The following is a 15,747-nucleotide window of genomic DNA, read 5'->3' on the forward strand; positions in this document are numbered from 1 at the left end:
TGGGAAGATGGCGGTCTATGGGAGCCATACAAACTTAAACATTTAGAAGACTTTTAAAGTTGAAATCTTATCCTTTTCTAGCGTCGGCCAATTGTCAGATTTTTTTGGCTCGTCTAAACAACCATCCGCTTTACACAATAATATTGCACTTCTATTTTCCAAAGGAATAATATTACAATCCACATCCTCCTACTCTAAGACAAAACTTAGTCTTTGGTACTCAAACCAAACTCAACAAGTTTGATTCCTTAGCATTCTTAAAGTCTCTAGACAAGGGGTTTCATTATTTTCTACCAGATATCTAACAGTCAATAATCGTATTTCTGCTCTGGAAATGTTGGTGAATTAGTGCCCATATATTAATAACCAATTTGTACCATCACACAAAGTTTAAAAAAAACTTTATACGAAGCCTGTTTCTTTCAGGGAAAAGTTTCTGTGGTATAAATTTTAATAATTTACCTTTTTAACAGTTAACCATGAATTTTTAATATTATGTGTGTGTTTGTGTCTCAGCTTGCAATGCCAAGTAATCATTTTCATGTTACATTCATTCATGTAAGTTTGTACTGTTAAAAAGGTATAACTTAAATGCATGGCAGTAGCCAGCTTTAGTCTTTCTTTTCCAATGTCTCTGTCAGGTCCTGTAAATTCAACCATTAAAAACGTATCCACAGAAGGATTCCTTGTACATTTTAGTTCACAAAATAACTGAGGGTTCGCTTCTTTAAAATAAGAAAAAAATAATCCGTCACAATCATTAATCTTCAGTTAGCCAATGATGACTGCATACTTACAACTAATTAGAGGTAACAAAGCAGAAAATAAATGCTTGATTAAAGTGACATCACTTGGTTGAAAAACCAGTTACAATACACATCCTTAGGTTTAAAAAAAACAAACATCCAATAGAGTTTATAAATTCAATGCAACCAAAACAGATCTCAAACAGCTTTTTATTACATTTTTCAATCAATAACAGTACAATTTAGTACAGTATCTATCTTGCATCCAGCTCACCGTGGAACACCAACAGACTGAAATGAAATAAAAAAAGTGAAAAGGTACATAAGGGTGCAGAGCTCAATAATATTAATGGAAAGAGAAAAGGGAATCCATCTCAGTTGAATTGTAGTTTCACTTGTGGCCACACACGAATACATCACATTTATTGTACATCATTGCAGAAAAGAAAAATGAGAAAAAAAGTCACAACCTTTAACAAAAGTGCTTCTGTATACAGTGAAATGTTGTCATTCAGATGTTTCGATTTTTCAATTTAAGACCAAGAAAAAAAAAGAAAATGTACAAAAGTTTTAATATGGACAGTGTGTGATGACATGTTTGTTCCATTGAGAGTGAAGATTTGAAGGAGAGAAAAGGACTTGTCAAGAATAGAAATCTCACAATGATTGTTATAATTATTACAAAAATTGGCATCAATAGAACTGGTAAGCATAATTTACACTAAGTATGAAGTCGGTGTTAAGTCTTTCGCCATTCTTGCTCACTGGTGTTAGTACAGGACGTATGCAGAGGTTGAGCAAAAACATTGGCCGATTAAGATCAATCAATAGGTTACTTTTCTTTTTGGTAACAAAAAGAAGGGGGGAAAAAAGAAAGAAAAAAAGAAGGATTTTTGCACCATTGAAAGCAAGTCTACAGCATGCACATCTAAATTAACTCATGGCAGACAAAATTAAATGTCTTAACTTAAAACAGACCATTATTTTCAGACATTGATTTGTACATTTCATTCACAGAGTTGCAACTGCAGTCCCAAGCAAAGGAAGTGTCTATTTAGTCAGGTGAGGTGTTTCACTCAAAGTGGATACAGAGCACAAACCCCTTTCTATAGAGTAAAATCGAGCCATGCCTCAATTACCGCAGCACCTACCTCACTACCCCACCCTTTCCCACCAAAAGTCAAAAGGGATGTACAAGAATTAAGGGGTTAACTGGATAATTTACTTATAGTAACTCCTTTTGTACTGGAATGAGCATTCATAACTTATAGCATGTGCTTGGTTAGTTAACATAGTATTAGTTGAGAGGCGAAGCTTCATGTGCAAAAAGCTGTGATGAAACAAAAACAGCTAGAATATAAATACATTATGGACATTTTGAAAGCTGCTTGTGTAGTATGATCCAAGCGTTTACTTCTGCGTGTTTTTGTCATCCGTCTTACATGATTTACCTGGATTAGAAAGACGAGCTGTAATTCAAACATATCTAAAACCACTAAAGAAATATGACAAAAAAAAAGAAAGCCATCGAGAATAACAAACCATCAGAATAGAAATCTTTAAAAAAAAAAAAAAAAAAGAAAAAAAAGAAGAAAAAAAAAAGTTAAATAATTTGTACAATTACACTCCAACATTTGCTTTCAAGACGCACACAGTTGCATGGGATGATAGTGTTGTTTCTCTTTCAAGGTAACATAAAAATGGTCCAAGAAGGAATGCACAAGTTTCTGATTCAATACCACAGGAGATCCTTTCTTAACTAGGTGATAAACAATTGTGCTCTTCTTTGTGTAGGAAAGGCATTTGTTTCCCTTCGTTTTTGTGGTGTCCAAGTCAGTTTAAACAGTGTTGAAGAAGATGCTGTGGACATTCTCAAGTTGTAATGGTCTTCCAGTCAACTTTGGAGTTAAAAGAACATCTGGGAAACAGAGACAGACATTTAGGACACAAAGAATCAAAGAGTCTTTTCAATTTAACTTTCAAACGGGCAAAGACTGAACAGGAAAATAGCTGTTGAATTGGACGTCAGTTTGCCGTACACAAATAGCCTTTAGCATTGTACAAAGAACACCCCACAACCTTCAAGCTTCAATTCCAGATCTTCAGAAAACTGTCCCAGGACCCTGTTGCAACTGCCATGCCATCATCAGTAACTCCCAGGCAGCTAACACGGTTGTCATGTCCAGCCAACACACCTGGAAAACAACCACAACTGTCATTTAGTCTTAAAGACAAACATGACACCTGGAAAACACCAACAACAAAAAAACAAAAACTAAAATCTTGTCCCTCTGAGTGTTTACCGAGGGCCTTAATGGATTTTGTCAGATAGTCATAAACCTGCTGTTTAGGAGCCTATTAAATTACTAACCAGCACGGTCAGCTTTTAGCGTGTCCCACACGTTACAGTTGAAGTCATCATATCCTGCCAGGAGAAGGCGGCCGCTCTTAGAGAAAGCAACAGAGGTGATGCCACATATGATATTGTCATGGGAGTAGATCATTAACTCCTGATCAGCACGCAGATCAAACAGCCTGCAGGTGGCGTCATCAGAGCCCGTTGCAAAAGCATTGCCATTAGGGAAGAACTGAAATATGCAAAAAAAAAAAAGAACAAATAGACAAACACACAATAGAGTTACGGTACAATACAGGAACAAAGAGTTTGTTTATGAGGTTGCTATAAAAACGTCCCAAAACTGAACCAAAAGGTTTATGTATGGTTTTGTGGACTACTTACACAGATGGCATTGATGTCCGATTCATGGCCAGTAAATGTCTGTCTGCACATGCCCTCTCGAATATCCCAGAGTTTCGCGGAGGCGTCACAAGCACCAGAGACGAATAACCGTGAGTCAGGAGCCAGTGACAGGCTCATGACATCACCTGTATGTCCCGCAAATGTGGTCGTTTGCTGGCCTGTTTCAATGTCCCAAAGTGCACTGAAAAATATAATGAGCCATTTCTCAATCCTCCAACTTCTTCACACTCATCACAAAAACGTTGGTTTGACATTAACTGAGAAGATTCTGTGAAAATAATCGCATAACTCACCAAGTGGTATCACCGGAACTTGTAACAATCTGGTTGTCGTCAAGAAAGCGACAACAGGACAAGTATCCTAAGATAGACAAAAACCCAACAGAATAGAAGAGTTCAGTCATTTTAATTATCATTGCAGATGTAGAGCAGATTTTATGGACATTTTCACAGCAGAGTTTTTCAGTTTAAATAAATAAGCACTTGAATGCACTTGTAGTGCTTCCCACAGAACCTGATTCTACTTGATGGTTGTTGATGGGCCAGTGTGGGGGTGGAAGGCGTACTTTTCCACTCATCTTCATTATTTACACTAGATCTTTGTTTCTCTATCAGATTCACGTCCTTATCAGCCATCACACTGCTCCCATTTCATTCAACCAACTACCAAACAGACTATGGTTAAGTAGTCAGCTACAACATCTTCTTGGTCAAATTAGTAGCCGTTTGACCACATTATTGCCTGTATTGTGACTTCTATGGTGAAGCACAGATGATCCTGCAGATGAATGGGGCAGCAAAAGGTTTCTACATTTTTTAAAAAAAATGTTTTTTTAAACCGCTAAAATGGTCTGAAAAGTCGCTAAATTGAGAAGGCCTGAAAGGCTTCACTGCAGACAGAACTACAGTATCCCAAAAAAGGATAAAATAAACCTGAATAGGCTGCCAAATCTGTTTGACCAGTTATAAATATAGATGTCCAGGTCCACACCAGTATTCACATTGTGTGGGAAACCCTGAGTTATAAGAGTCTGACAAAGTGGGATGTGAAGGCGAGAACAATCTAATACTTTATGTGCAAAAAAATTAGGACTTTCACTGAATCTTTTAAGGCATCCAAGAAGCATACACTTAAAAAAAAAAAAAAAAAAAAAAGAAAGAAAGAAAATATAAAATTTGTATACCTGTATGCCCAGCGAGCTCACGGCTCACACGTACATTCCCCTCACGTGTTTTCAGGTTGTAAATGGAGCAGATGTTGTCTAAGCCACCACAGGCCACATAGTTTCCTGATGGTGCATATGCACAAGTCATGACCCAGGAAGATCGAAGAGGAATGGCATGAACCTATAACATATGGTGACACAAACATGATTTTATGCAAATACCTTGAAGCAAGATTTTCAGCAGCCTGTTTTCATACTTTAAGAACCAAATAAACATAATTAATCCCTGAAAAGAAAAGAAAATCCAGCAAAAACATCAAGCTTTTCATTATTTAGATGCAACTCCACTGACATTTTACACAACATTGCTAAACTGAGTCGCCACAGCTTAGAAAAGGTCTGATGGACAGATAACCACGTTGGAAGCAATTCATTAATTAGGCCTGTACGGTAGAACCGCTAGCTGAAAACCACTCAGCAAAAGACACATGATGGCCGTAAAATGATATTTAACATACCCTGGGGGAAAATATCCTTCAAGACTAGTGTTGCACCGATACCCATACCAGTATCGGGCGGGGCCCTGATCGGCACTAAAATGGTGGTATCGGTAAGTACCAACAAATAGGGCACCGATACCATTTCCGATACTTGTATGACACTTGAACGTAGCCCTCTCTCTCCCGACACTCGCTACACTGTGTTGTGATCACTGTGCAGCTATCGCTATTGGCCCGCTCCAGAGCAATGAGAGCGGGCCAATGCCGGGGCAGCTTTTCTATGTGTGAGGAGCAAGACGTCTGGCGACACGGCACTCTGTTAGCTGGGGAGGGTGTCGTTCGCAGTCATCTAGAGCTGCCGGCGACGAAGACAGCTAGCCAGGGGGAGTTTGCAGCGCGAGTGTGAGGAGGGGAGGCTGGGTGCCTCCTGTAGTCAAAACAGCGTCCGCGATAGAGAGTGCTGGGCCGCCATCGCTCCCTGTGCGGTCGTAACAGCGCACTACCAGCCGACAGCTAGTTACCGTCTTCGCCGTCCAGCAAAGCCGTTACCCCGGGGAGTTGGACGGCGGCACAAGCTCAGACCCCGGGGGAGGGTCTCGCCAAGTGGGCGAGTTAAGTATTCCTCTCCTTTTAACTTCGTGTTTATGTGTAGGTCGGCCTATTGTTATGTGGTATTGATTGGTGGGGTTGCGTGGGGAGGAGTGACGGGTCTGTGGTTAAACGGGCGCCATATGCTGCAGGTTAGCCGCGTGTTTTGTGGTGTGTTGACTCTGTGTGCTGTGTTTAAAGCGTGCCTTAAAGCTAGTGAAGCTAGCCTGACTTGTAGTGGGTTTTCATTCCGTGTGCTGTGTTAAGGGTTAGCCTGTCGCGTGTGTCGCGACCAAGGAAGCCTGCGGTCACAATCCTTCTATCTCTCCATTAGATTGGAGCCCCCCACCCCATATGTTTTATGAACTTGTAAACTAATAAAGATTTTACATTTTACATCCAAGTAGTATGCAGCTCTTCATATATATATATACACCGATACCACTCTGTTTGGAAAAAACAAAAAAATAAATTTTATATATATATATATATATATATATATATATTAATTATTTTTTTTTTTTTTTTTTTTTTTTTCAAACAGTGGTATCGGTCGATACTGCACAGCCAGGTATCGGGGCCAAAAAATGGTATCGGTGCAACACTATTCAAGACCATGAGACAAACATTAAATTCTTTGGTCAGAGCTTCAAACACACTCTGGTGAACGTTATTCACTGCCTATCGCCTGTTAATACCATCCTACAGTGAAGCATGGAGAAAGCAGCACGTCTTAGTAGCAGCAACTGTGAGACTGGCTGGAACAAAGGGAAGAAAAATTCAGCCAAATACGGTGAGGTCTTTGCCGAAAACCCGCTCCAGAGTACAGCTAATCCCTCACAACAGTGAACCAAAGCATCCAGCCAATTTAGGAGTGGAGTGGCTTTAAAACAAATCTTCAAACAGGGAAACTAAAGTCCGGACTTAAAATCCCATAACACATCTGTTGAGAGATATTAAGGTGGTAGTCAATAGATGTTTACCATCCACTCTGATCTGCCATGAAGAATAGGATAAACTGCCTGAATCTATAAGGAAAACACTTGTAATGGCTTGAGTAAAAAAGATTTCAAGTGTTAAAGCAGGGCTCAGTAATACGGGGTTTGTTTACCATGCAATACACACCCCAAAGCTGTAGGGGGAGCTCCGTAGAAAATAGGCGACAGTCTAGCCAGACAGTCGTAAACCCACCAGAGGCAATTTACGGTTTATTTTTCAAGACACTGGCAGAGAGTTGGAGAAGACGACGGAGGTTCGCGTTGTCTTCAAAGGTATGTAGTAAAAGTAATTATCAAAGCAGTATAAAAGCAAAGAATGAATTGTAAACCATATGTGCATGTTTGTCTCGGCTCAGAGCCCTTTAGACCTGCCGTGAAGCAGTAGTTCTCGGCTCTCGTGTGTCGCGAGACTTCCAGAGCTAAACAAAGCACGCGGCGCCACAGGCAAAGTTGCAAGCGCTGTTTCGGGCTAGGGCCACCAGATGGAGATGGAAATGTCACCGTTTTCATCGGAACGGGTCAGCCAAGCAAACTGATGATTGCCAAGCAATTTTATGACCATGAAAAAGTTGCATAGCATGTCTTTAACTGCAACAAACAGGCCTTCAACAAAGATTGAATTAGGGGCCTGAACATGTATAACAAAAAGGATTTTGGGGGCCCAACGCTGATTGCGGGGGCCGGGGGCAGGACCAACTGATTCTGATCAATAATTACAAGTCACATGTTTGAAACCACAGATCAACCATTATCTATGAATGTACTATTTCTAACAATTTTTCACAATAAGTATAAAATTCAGAGAGAAGGTTTGATGATTTGAGAGCAGCTGATTTATCTTTAGGACAACATGTACATCATATCAGTCTGAAACCACAGCATTCTGTTCTCTGTCATGTAGATTTCTTGTGGTATGAAATAAGTCAATATAAGTGCGAATAATAAGTCCAACGAGAACACCACACCAAGATAACACTACATTGTACTGAGGCAATACAATTCAAGCCTTTGCCTGAGCACTACTCATTCTTTTCACTTTGTTTTGTTAGATTTGATATATTATTTTGTTAATCAGGAGCCCCCAAGCATCAGGCTGTGAGGCATTAGTTAAGAGGACAACAACTAGTCTGGCTAAAAGAAGATCCTATTGAAATAAGCATATATTTCTAAAACAGTAATAGTTCAGTAATGACACTGAATGAATCATTGTTTGGAGCTATAAAAACAGTGCTGTGTATAGAGTTAATGACACTGAAACATCTACAGCGGATGCGAAATAGCTTCAGTAGTTCTGTCTGTCCCCATATGCTAATTAGCAATGTGCTAATTACTTCACAATGAACACTTGTCTCATAATTCAGGTCAATTGTATTTAATTGGACCCCCCCCCCCCCAAAAAAAAAAAAAAAAAAAAAAAAAAAAAAAAACACCTCGACTGTAGGACATAGGCTCCATGTCTGCCTATCACCCGTGATAAAGAATTTGTTTGGGTGAGCAGTAAGGGCTGTGTAGCACATATTCATGCGTTACCATGCGTGGATTAATGGACAAAGAAAAGCTAACGAAGGGTGAAAAATGTTTATTGCTTTGAATACTTTCTTAGCTCAGTTTGCTAATCAATGAGGCAAAAATGAACGTGGAAAAGTATGCTTTACGATTTGTATTATTTTGCCGTTTTGCAAGCATCCTAACCACTGACGCATAACTGATAAATTAGCCCATATCAGGGTGTCATTTGAGCCAGATCATTACAGACAGTAACCATAACCACTGAGTGAGCTGGAAACGGAGCAGAAAGCACTGTTGAGACGTTAAGCAGCATCTTCTATCACTTAGCCCATATAATTTCCATGTAGACGGAAATATGATACAATACAGCATACCAATCAATAATCTGCTCTTTAGCTGCACTCGAAGCAGTAATAATTGAACACAGAATCCAAAATTATCAACGTTTTTATCTGCAATCCCCCATATGCATTTAGTTGTCCTATACACAAATATAAGACCCATCCAGCATAAAATACACTCAAAGAAGGACCCCTCAGCCTTCCATCTCACAGTTGGATGTTTTGTTTGCTGAAAGTTTATTTTGGATGTCCTCGAAAAGCTTCTTCAACATACTACAACTTGACGCAGCATAATTCTTCATTTCATACTTTATGTCAGAGTGGTGGAGAAGTCAAAGTACCCAGAAGCACAAAAACAGAGCACCACTTTCTCTCAGACAACTAACCCCAAGCTAATGGCCACAGATGCCCTTTTCTTTTGCTCAGCTGATCTGTAACCTTTTTGAATACAAACAAATGCAAAATGGAAAGTAAGTTTCCCTCCCTCTAATTTTAATAAAACCTCATGAATACAAGAAGAATATGTATACTTCACATAATCAGAGTCAATCATAAATCATTCATTAGCATATACACAACGTTGCCTGGAGGAGTGTAAAGTTTATTCCTAAATGACAGGATATAATTTCCAAGCACAGTACATAGCAACATTCACACCCCTTTGCCAAGAAATCCAAACTTCTGTTACAGATTTAACAATTACTACAGTATATGATTAGAGGGAAATGGACATAGAAGAGAAAGATCTACCTTGTTTGTGGTATAGCTATCCCAAATAATGAGTTTGCCATCTTGAGAAGCGCTGACAAGAAGCCTACAAAAAGGAGAGTGGCAATATGAGCACCCCAACGAAAGTATTCAAGAGAGATTAAACAACATCTGTTTTCATCCAGAGACATAAAAAGGACATGAACCACAAAAGGAAAAAAAAAGAAAGAAAGATGGCAGTAAAAAGATTCCTGCTGAACTACTAAGAAATAACAAGACAATAAAAATCTGTTTTTAAAGAAGGGATTACGTTTAAGCATTATCTAACTTTTGGACCTTTGCTGTACATTTTAAACATGACAAGAACAGAATCTAGCAGCTTAACATCTCCCGATACACCAAGAGTCAGATATTGCTGTAGTCACAATACCTGGAATCTGATCCCCAGTGCATGGCGTAGATTTTAGCCAAATGACCCCGCAGCGTTCGTCTTGTTCGCATCTGGATTCGGCCGACGGGGTCAATGTTAGCTGTGATCTGCAAAGCATAAAACACTCACACCACAATTCAACTTCTGAACCAAAGACTAATGTTGTTTTACTGTACAATACCTGTGATAGCGTGGCATCTGCGCATGCTTTTCTAGCATCCTGGGGGAAAAAAACAAAAAACAAAAAGAAAGGTTAATTCTTCAATGCCCAATCTCTCGAAGTCTTTGCTTTTGTTCCCTTAAAGGATTAACTTTTTCCTTTGTCCTTTTTAACATTTTGTTACTCACTCTGATCTGGTTCTTGAGCTGCTCTGCCTCTTGGCGCAACTGGTCCAGTTCACTCATTTTATTCTGCTTTTTTAATTACCTTACTCCAGCTACCAGGGCACTTGTTGATCTGGAAAAAAATGAATAAATAAATAAGAATAAAGACACGCTTTCACACCTTTTCATTTCAAAAGGTAATGCTACTTTTTAAGTAGATTTGAACCAGACACAACTGACAAAAAAGCAGAGTGGTGACGGTTCGAGGACATTTAACAAGAAAATCCATTTATTTAACGATGACATATGACACGCAGAGTTCATTATTCAACCTCAAACTCCCAACTCAATGTCACCAGCATAATCCTGACACATAATTCAGATTGCAAGACAAATCCAGTTAAGGCGTGACTTTCTAGTGATCCGAAAAGCAGTCATTATCCTTTTGACCTCAATCCCTGAGATACTCAGAAGTGATCAATAAGCCACTTATATTAATACGGAGTCCTGAGGCCCTTTCAAAGTTCATCTAATAAAATATATCGTTTTAAATTCAAGTCATGATACCAGAGCAGGCCCAGAAATAATGAACATATCTTAAACTACCTCATGTCTCAGTTATCAAAGCAAATTAATGCATTCGATTTATAATGTTATTAAATCATTCTGCTTTTCACAGAAAATAGTTTTTTCCATTATAATACTTTCTGGATAGGATATTGACTTCACTTACACTGGCTTTGACATTAAAAAAATAAAAGAAATCACTAACACAATTACTCAGAAGAACAGTACTAAACCGAAAAAGTATTTTCATAGAAGAGGAAGAAAAAGGAGAAAAAAATGACATAAATCCTTCTGCTTTAATGAACAAATTACCTACATTTGGTCAAATTTCTGTAAAGTATTTCCTTAGCTGTTTGTTTTATTTACACGATCCGACATGAGACAGTTGAAATTGTGGCATTAGAAAAGTCCACCACACTGAAACAACGGTCGGGAATGTTTGATGAATATTTTGTTTTATTTTCAAAAAGACGGTCAATGATTCCTTACCGACTCCAGAAATACTGAGACGACTCCGCTCTCATCCATCTAATTAACTTTTCAAGTGTGTCAAACAGTATTACATCTGGGAACCGATCTGTAATTACATTCTTAGTGTGTGCAATTATGAAAGTTAAAAATGTTAGATTTGGTACTTAATTATTAACATAGTTTCTAATTTCATTTTATACAGAACACTGGAAAAATTAATTAAATTTTTAAAAATCATATCAAATTAGACCTCTTTCCAAGAATATTGAACGTGGCCTTTTACAAACTCCTTTGCACGCACAGCTCAACTTACAACATCACAACTAAAAAAGCCTTTAAATAGCGAAATCTGCAACTAGAGAACCCATTTCATCCAAAGTGATGTGGCCCTCCCCGTCACCTTACCCGTTTTTCAGTCGCGCTGACTGACTCCTATGTCACTGGAGGTTGCAGGACAAGACTGCCAGTCTTCTCCACCCAACTAAATTATCTTTTAGATCCACTGACTGGTTGACCTTTCTCATGCAGGTTATCCTCTTAGACTCATTAATCTTATCATAAATCTGTCATGGAACGCAATTATTATTTAGTATCATCCAGTGACGGCAGAATATCCTCACCTTGAGAAAACTTTGAAAATGTACCCGACATCCAGAACAGCGTTTTCAATTTTTCTTAAAAAGATGAATATGTTCAAATAGTGTAAAGTTAACTCAGTGCAATATACACACCGTGAGCTCGAGCTTCTCCCTCATCGTGCAGTTTATTCAATGTATTAATTACATTTAGCTAAAGACGAACATAAATAAGACATTGTATAGTGAAAGTTTCCAAAACTGGTTCTAAATAATTTCATTTAATGTTTCCAGCTAAACCCAACAGTTCAATTCCTGTCCTAATAAGTGGTTAATTGAAAGTTTATTCGTTATAAAAATGCTCTTCATTGAGTTACACTTCATTGCCAGTCGGTTAACAGAAGGTGCTGTATTTTTTTCTTTTTTGTGTCTTAAATGCTAAACTCTAACCCCCCAAAACTACAATAGTAATAATTCTAATCTTGGACAGTCTTGAGTAATGTTTAAAAAAAAAAAAAAAAAAAAAAAAAAAAAAAGCCCATTGACCTCTGTGGATGCTTACAGTTAAGGAGTTCCTCTCCCTCATCACTTCTCCTTTCCAAGCGCCTGATCAGGGTCAGCTGACTGCATGATAAACAATGAGCAGTGGCAAACAGCCTGAAGTTGCAGCTCACTAGCTTTTTCAAGCCCCTTAAGGTCTGTGTGTGTGTGTGTGTGTGTGTGTGTGTGAGAGAGAGAGAGAGAGAGAGAGTCTCTACTACTTCTGAAGGTGCATCTTACATGTTCATGTAATTTAGAAAAACTATGTTTCGCAGAAGGCAAATAAACATCTGTTCAGAGAAGACAAGCCGGCTTATCTGTACTGTTGAACTATGATAATGCGATGTTTCACAGGTCTAAAGCTGGATCACAGAAAAAGCCATAACCAGCAATATCACTGAGCAACTCCATAATCCTAAAAGCTAAAATCCTCAGTCAATGAGTCTCTAATCCTATCCATGTCCACTAATATAAATAGTAGCAAAGCCAGGACAGGCATTAGAAATGTGTATTCAGTCATAAAAGGATGAGTCTAATCTTATTTCATTCACACACACACACAACAAATCCAGGCACTTGGTTAAAGAAAGTGTCCGGATTTTAAGCTGACACTGAAATCACCACACTGAAGCGAACCTTTCTTTCCTCAGTTTTCCCAATGTGACCAGATACTTAACAATTTGTAGCACTTGTTCTGATAAGCAAACAATCAAATGTGCATTCTTTAGTCATCTGTGACTGTGTGAAAGTGATCCGAATATGACCAACATAGCACTAATGTGAACAGAAATTCCACTTATTTTGGAAAGATGGGTGTATGATTAAGCAGGCCAAACAAACCCAATAAGTACATTTCATAAGACATGAGTGTGCACAGGCTTCTGCAACACTGTTTGCAGTGTACAGACAGTTAAGTGTAGACGCTATGTGCAGTACTGTGATTTGCCTACAACGCTGTTACAACTAAATCACATATTTGAATTGCATTTGAATGGCTACCTGGTAGCGGTTTTAGTTGCTGGAATTTGCTGAGATCTTTGGTCTACAGAGAACATTTCTAGAGGGGCTTTTCAGCAATTCTACAAAATATTTAGGATGAGACTGTTGGCATCTGACCAAATCTTATCGGATTTCTGTATTTAATTAGCAATGCACAATGTAATAATATGACTTGCACTGATGGGAATCTTAGAAAATGCACTAAACGCCATCTTGCCGACTGCTGTCTGCTAGTTAGCTTTGCTAACAGGCTTGTCGGGGTAGGCCTGTAGGCAGGGCAGAGCTGGTATATAAATGTACAGTCAACTTATTCTTAAAAAAGCAACTTGTTTATTTACTATGTTTGGTGCACAAGCAAAGTTCTCGGGGATTAAGGGTCATAGAATCTCAATATCGATACAATCTAATGCAAAATAACGTAACCAGTCACTTCTGAGAAGACGCCGCTCTTCCGCAATTATACGGAGTGCTATGTAGTTAGCATTAAAGTCAACAGTGAGTAAACCTTGGAACAGGTTTGTTGAGTGGCCTGCAGAAATCCACTTACTTACATGCCAACAATCTCGTTAAACGCAACAGTCCCCAGCTAATCTAATTACGACGTACCAGTATATTTACTTGGTTGTCTAATCCTGTGGTGAACCTGTGTAGCCCGTAGAAACTACAAGGTCGGGCGGCGATGGCCTCTTTCACTTCAGTAAGCAGCAAATGCAATAACCGAGGCAGGGGTTTTTCGTTAAGTCAATGACCTTTCATGACCCAATGTCGTATACATTGCAATTAGCGGACTATAGGCAAATAACTATCATTACTCTTACAAGTTATGGCGTTGCACCGGTGTGGCCGTTTTGTTGCAGAGAAGGAGCATTGAGCTAACTTATTTGTTCGGCTGGTCAGAACAGGGTGTTAACGCGGCAACATAAACTCACTCTCCTTCCCATTTTTGAAAAAAAAAAAAAATAATAATAATAATCTATATATACACGAAGAAAGGGAATTGATATGTCTCATTAGCTAGTGATGACAAATGTGCTGACTACGTCAATTAGCAATATTTTATGGAGAATTTGTTTATGGGACGTTTATTGTTTCAGCCCAGCCCAGGGCGTCACCATTAGTAACATATTTGCAAGTAACACCTCAAGTAAAACGCAACAAAATGCAAGCTATGAAGTTTCAAGTGTCGACCTTAATTCAACAGTAGTTTTAAATGTCTTTTAGCTGTAGTTTAGAGCGCCGTAATTTAGGCCAGGAAGCACCTCCACTGGGCCATCACTGACTGACTGAACAACATTAACCTTACTGAAATCCGAAATCCATTTGTTAACATAAATGAGTAAATCTACGCTGACTAACTTGTGGTACGTTACACAGGGATTTGTAGTAATATGCTCCTCCGCTGTCAATAATAAGGACAAGGACCTACCGCTGCAAATACTCTTGTATCTTAGCTACTTGTATTCGGTCAGCATAAAATAGCCAGCTTAACATAGCTAACGGCTGCTAACTAATGGCTAGAAAGCTAGCTATTGCTACCCCACCCCCGGGCAGTTAAATTCTACCACAATTCATCAGCTAATTGTATTGACAATACCATGTAAATATATTAAAGCTGTGTGGCCATTGTTTGATTTCAACTTACCTGATTCAATTTGCGCTTATTTTTGCGTTTTGGCATTGACTGGAAAACAAGACGGCGTATTCCTCCGATCCACGCATCAACGACCACAACGCTAGCTCACTAACTAGCTAAGCCAGCTAGCGTTGTTTTCCGAGGAGCAGCCCTTCCCGAACGCGGGCTACAGTGGGGAGCTTGACAACCAGGCGGAGAGGGGAGGGAGGGGGGGGATCACACCCACTAGCCTTGTGCCGAGGACACTGCACTGACAGAAGTAATTTGCTAATTTTAAAAGTCACTAATTCTCACGGAACAAGTCAGCCTGCTCATTCCCCTTTGCCAAACTTTACACCTGCACGGTCCGTACTAAGACTCTTGTGCAGCCATCGAACAACGAGATGGGCGCGGTAACCCTGCAGTCGGCGCTGGGAAACCCCACGCTGCAGCACCGATGGGAAGAGAACACTTCGATTGGGGCGCTTTGGGGAACTAGATGTAACTCTTAATCCTTTTGAGCAATCGTCCTTAAATCTTATTTATTACATGTGTGTTTCATTCAGGTGCACTGAAGAACAATTTGTTCGTTTGTCTTTTCCGCAACCCAGTCGAATTAAAACACGCCCCAACTTGGCTTCCGAAGTAGGAAGTGAGTCATGATTTCAGCAGTTCTGCATACATCGGTAGATAATAACAGTTTTGTCTATAACTGTTCGGCCTTACTTAATTAATTAACAGGGTGGTGTGATGTTAACAGGGTTGGGTAGTGTCGGATTACGTCTATGCGGGATTGTTTAGTGAGATTACCGAATAAATCACTATAATCGGAACAGATTACTTGTAAAAAAAAAAAAAAAAAGTTGATTACAGTTACATTGTCAATGATTAGATGATGAACTAATATCTGAAC

General features: G+C 39.1%; 1 protein-coding gene across 1 annotated transcript; it reads right to left on the minus strand.

The window, feature by feature from the left end:
* Positions 1–938: 938 nt before the first annotated feature.
* Positions 939–15,263, minus strand: gnb1b (guanine nucleotide binding protein (G protein), beta polypeptide 1b). The gene is made up of 11 exons (XM_075461268.1): positions 14,865–15,263; positions 10,095–10,203; positions 9,928–9,966; positions 9,747–9,853; positions 9,359–9,422; positions 4,691–4,853; positions 3,801–3,867; positions 3,487–3,688; positions 3,118–3,334; positions 2,826–2,941; positions 939–2,664 (listed from the first exon to the last, which is right to left on the minus strand). Exons 2-10 carry the CDS (start codon positions 10,149–10,151, stop codon positions 2,835–2,837), a joined length of 1,023 nt encoding a protein of 340 aa, XP_075317383.1. The 5' UTR covers positions 10,152–10,203; positions 14,865–15,263; the 3' UTR covers positions 939–2,664; positions 2,826–2,834.
* Between the last annotated feature and the right edge of the window lie 484 nt (positions 15,264–15,747).

This window comes from Odontesthes bonariensis, chromosome 3 (genome assembly GCF_027942865.1).
Source record: "Odontesthes bonariensis isolate fOdoBon6 chromosome 3, fOdoBon6.hap1, whole genome shotgun sequence".
In the NCBI taxonomy this organism is placed as follows: domain Eukaryota; kingdom Metazoa; phylum Chordata; class Actinopteri; order Atheriniformes; family Atherinopsidae; genus Odontesthes; species Odontesthes bonariensis.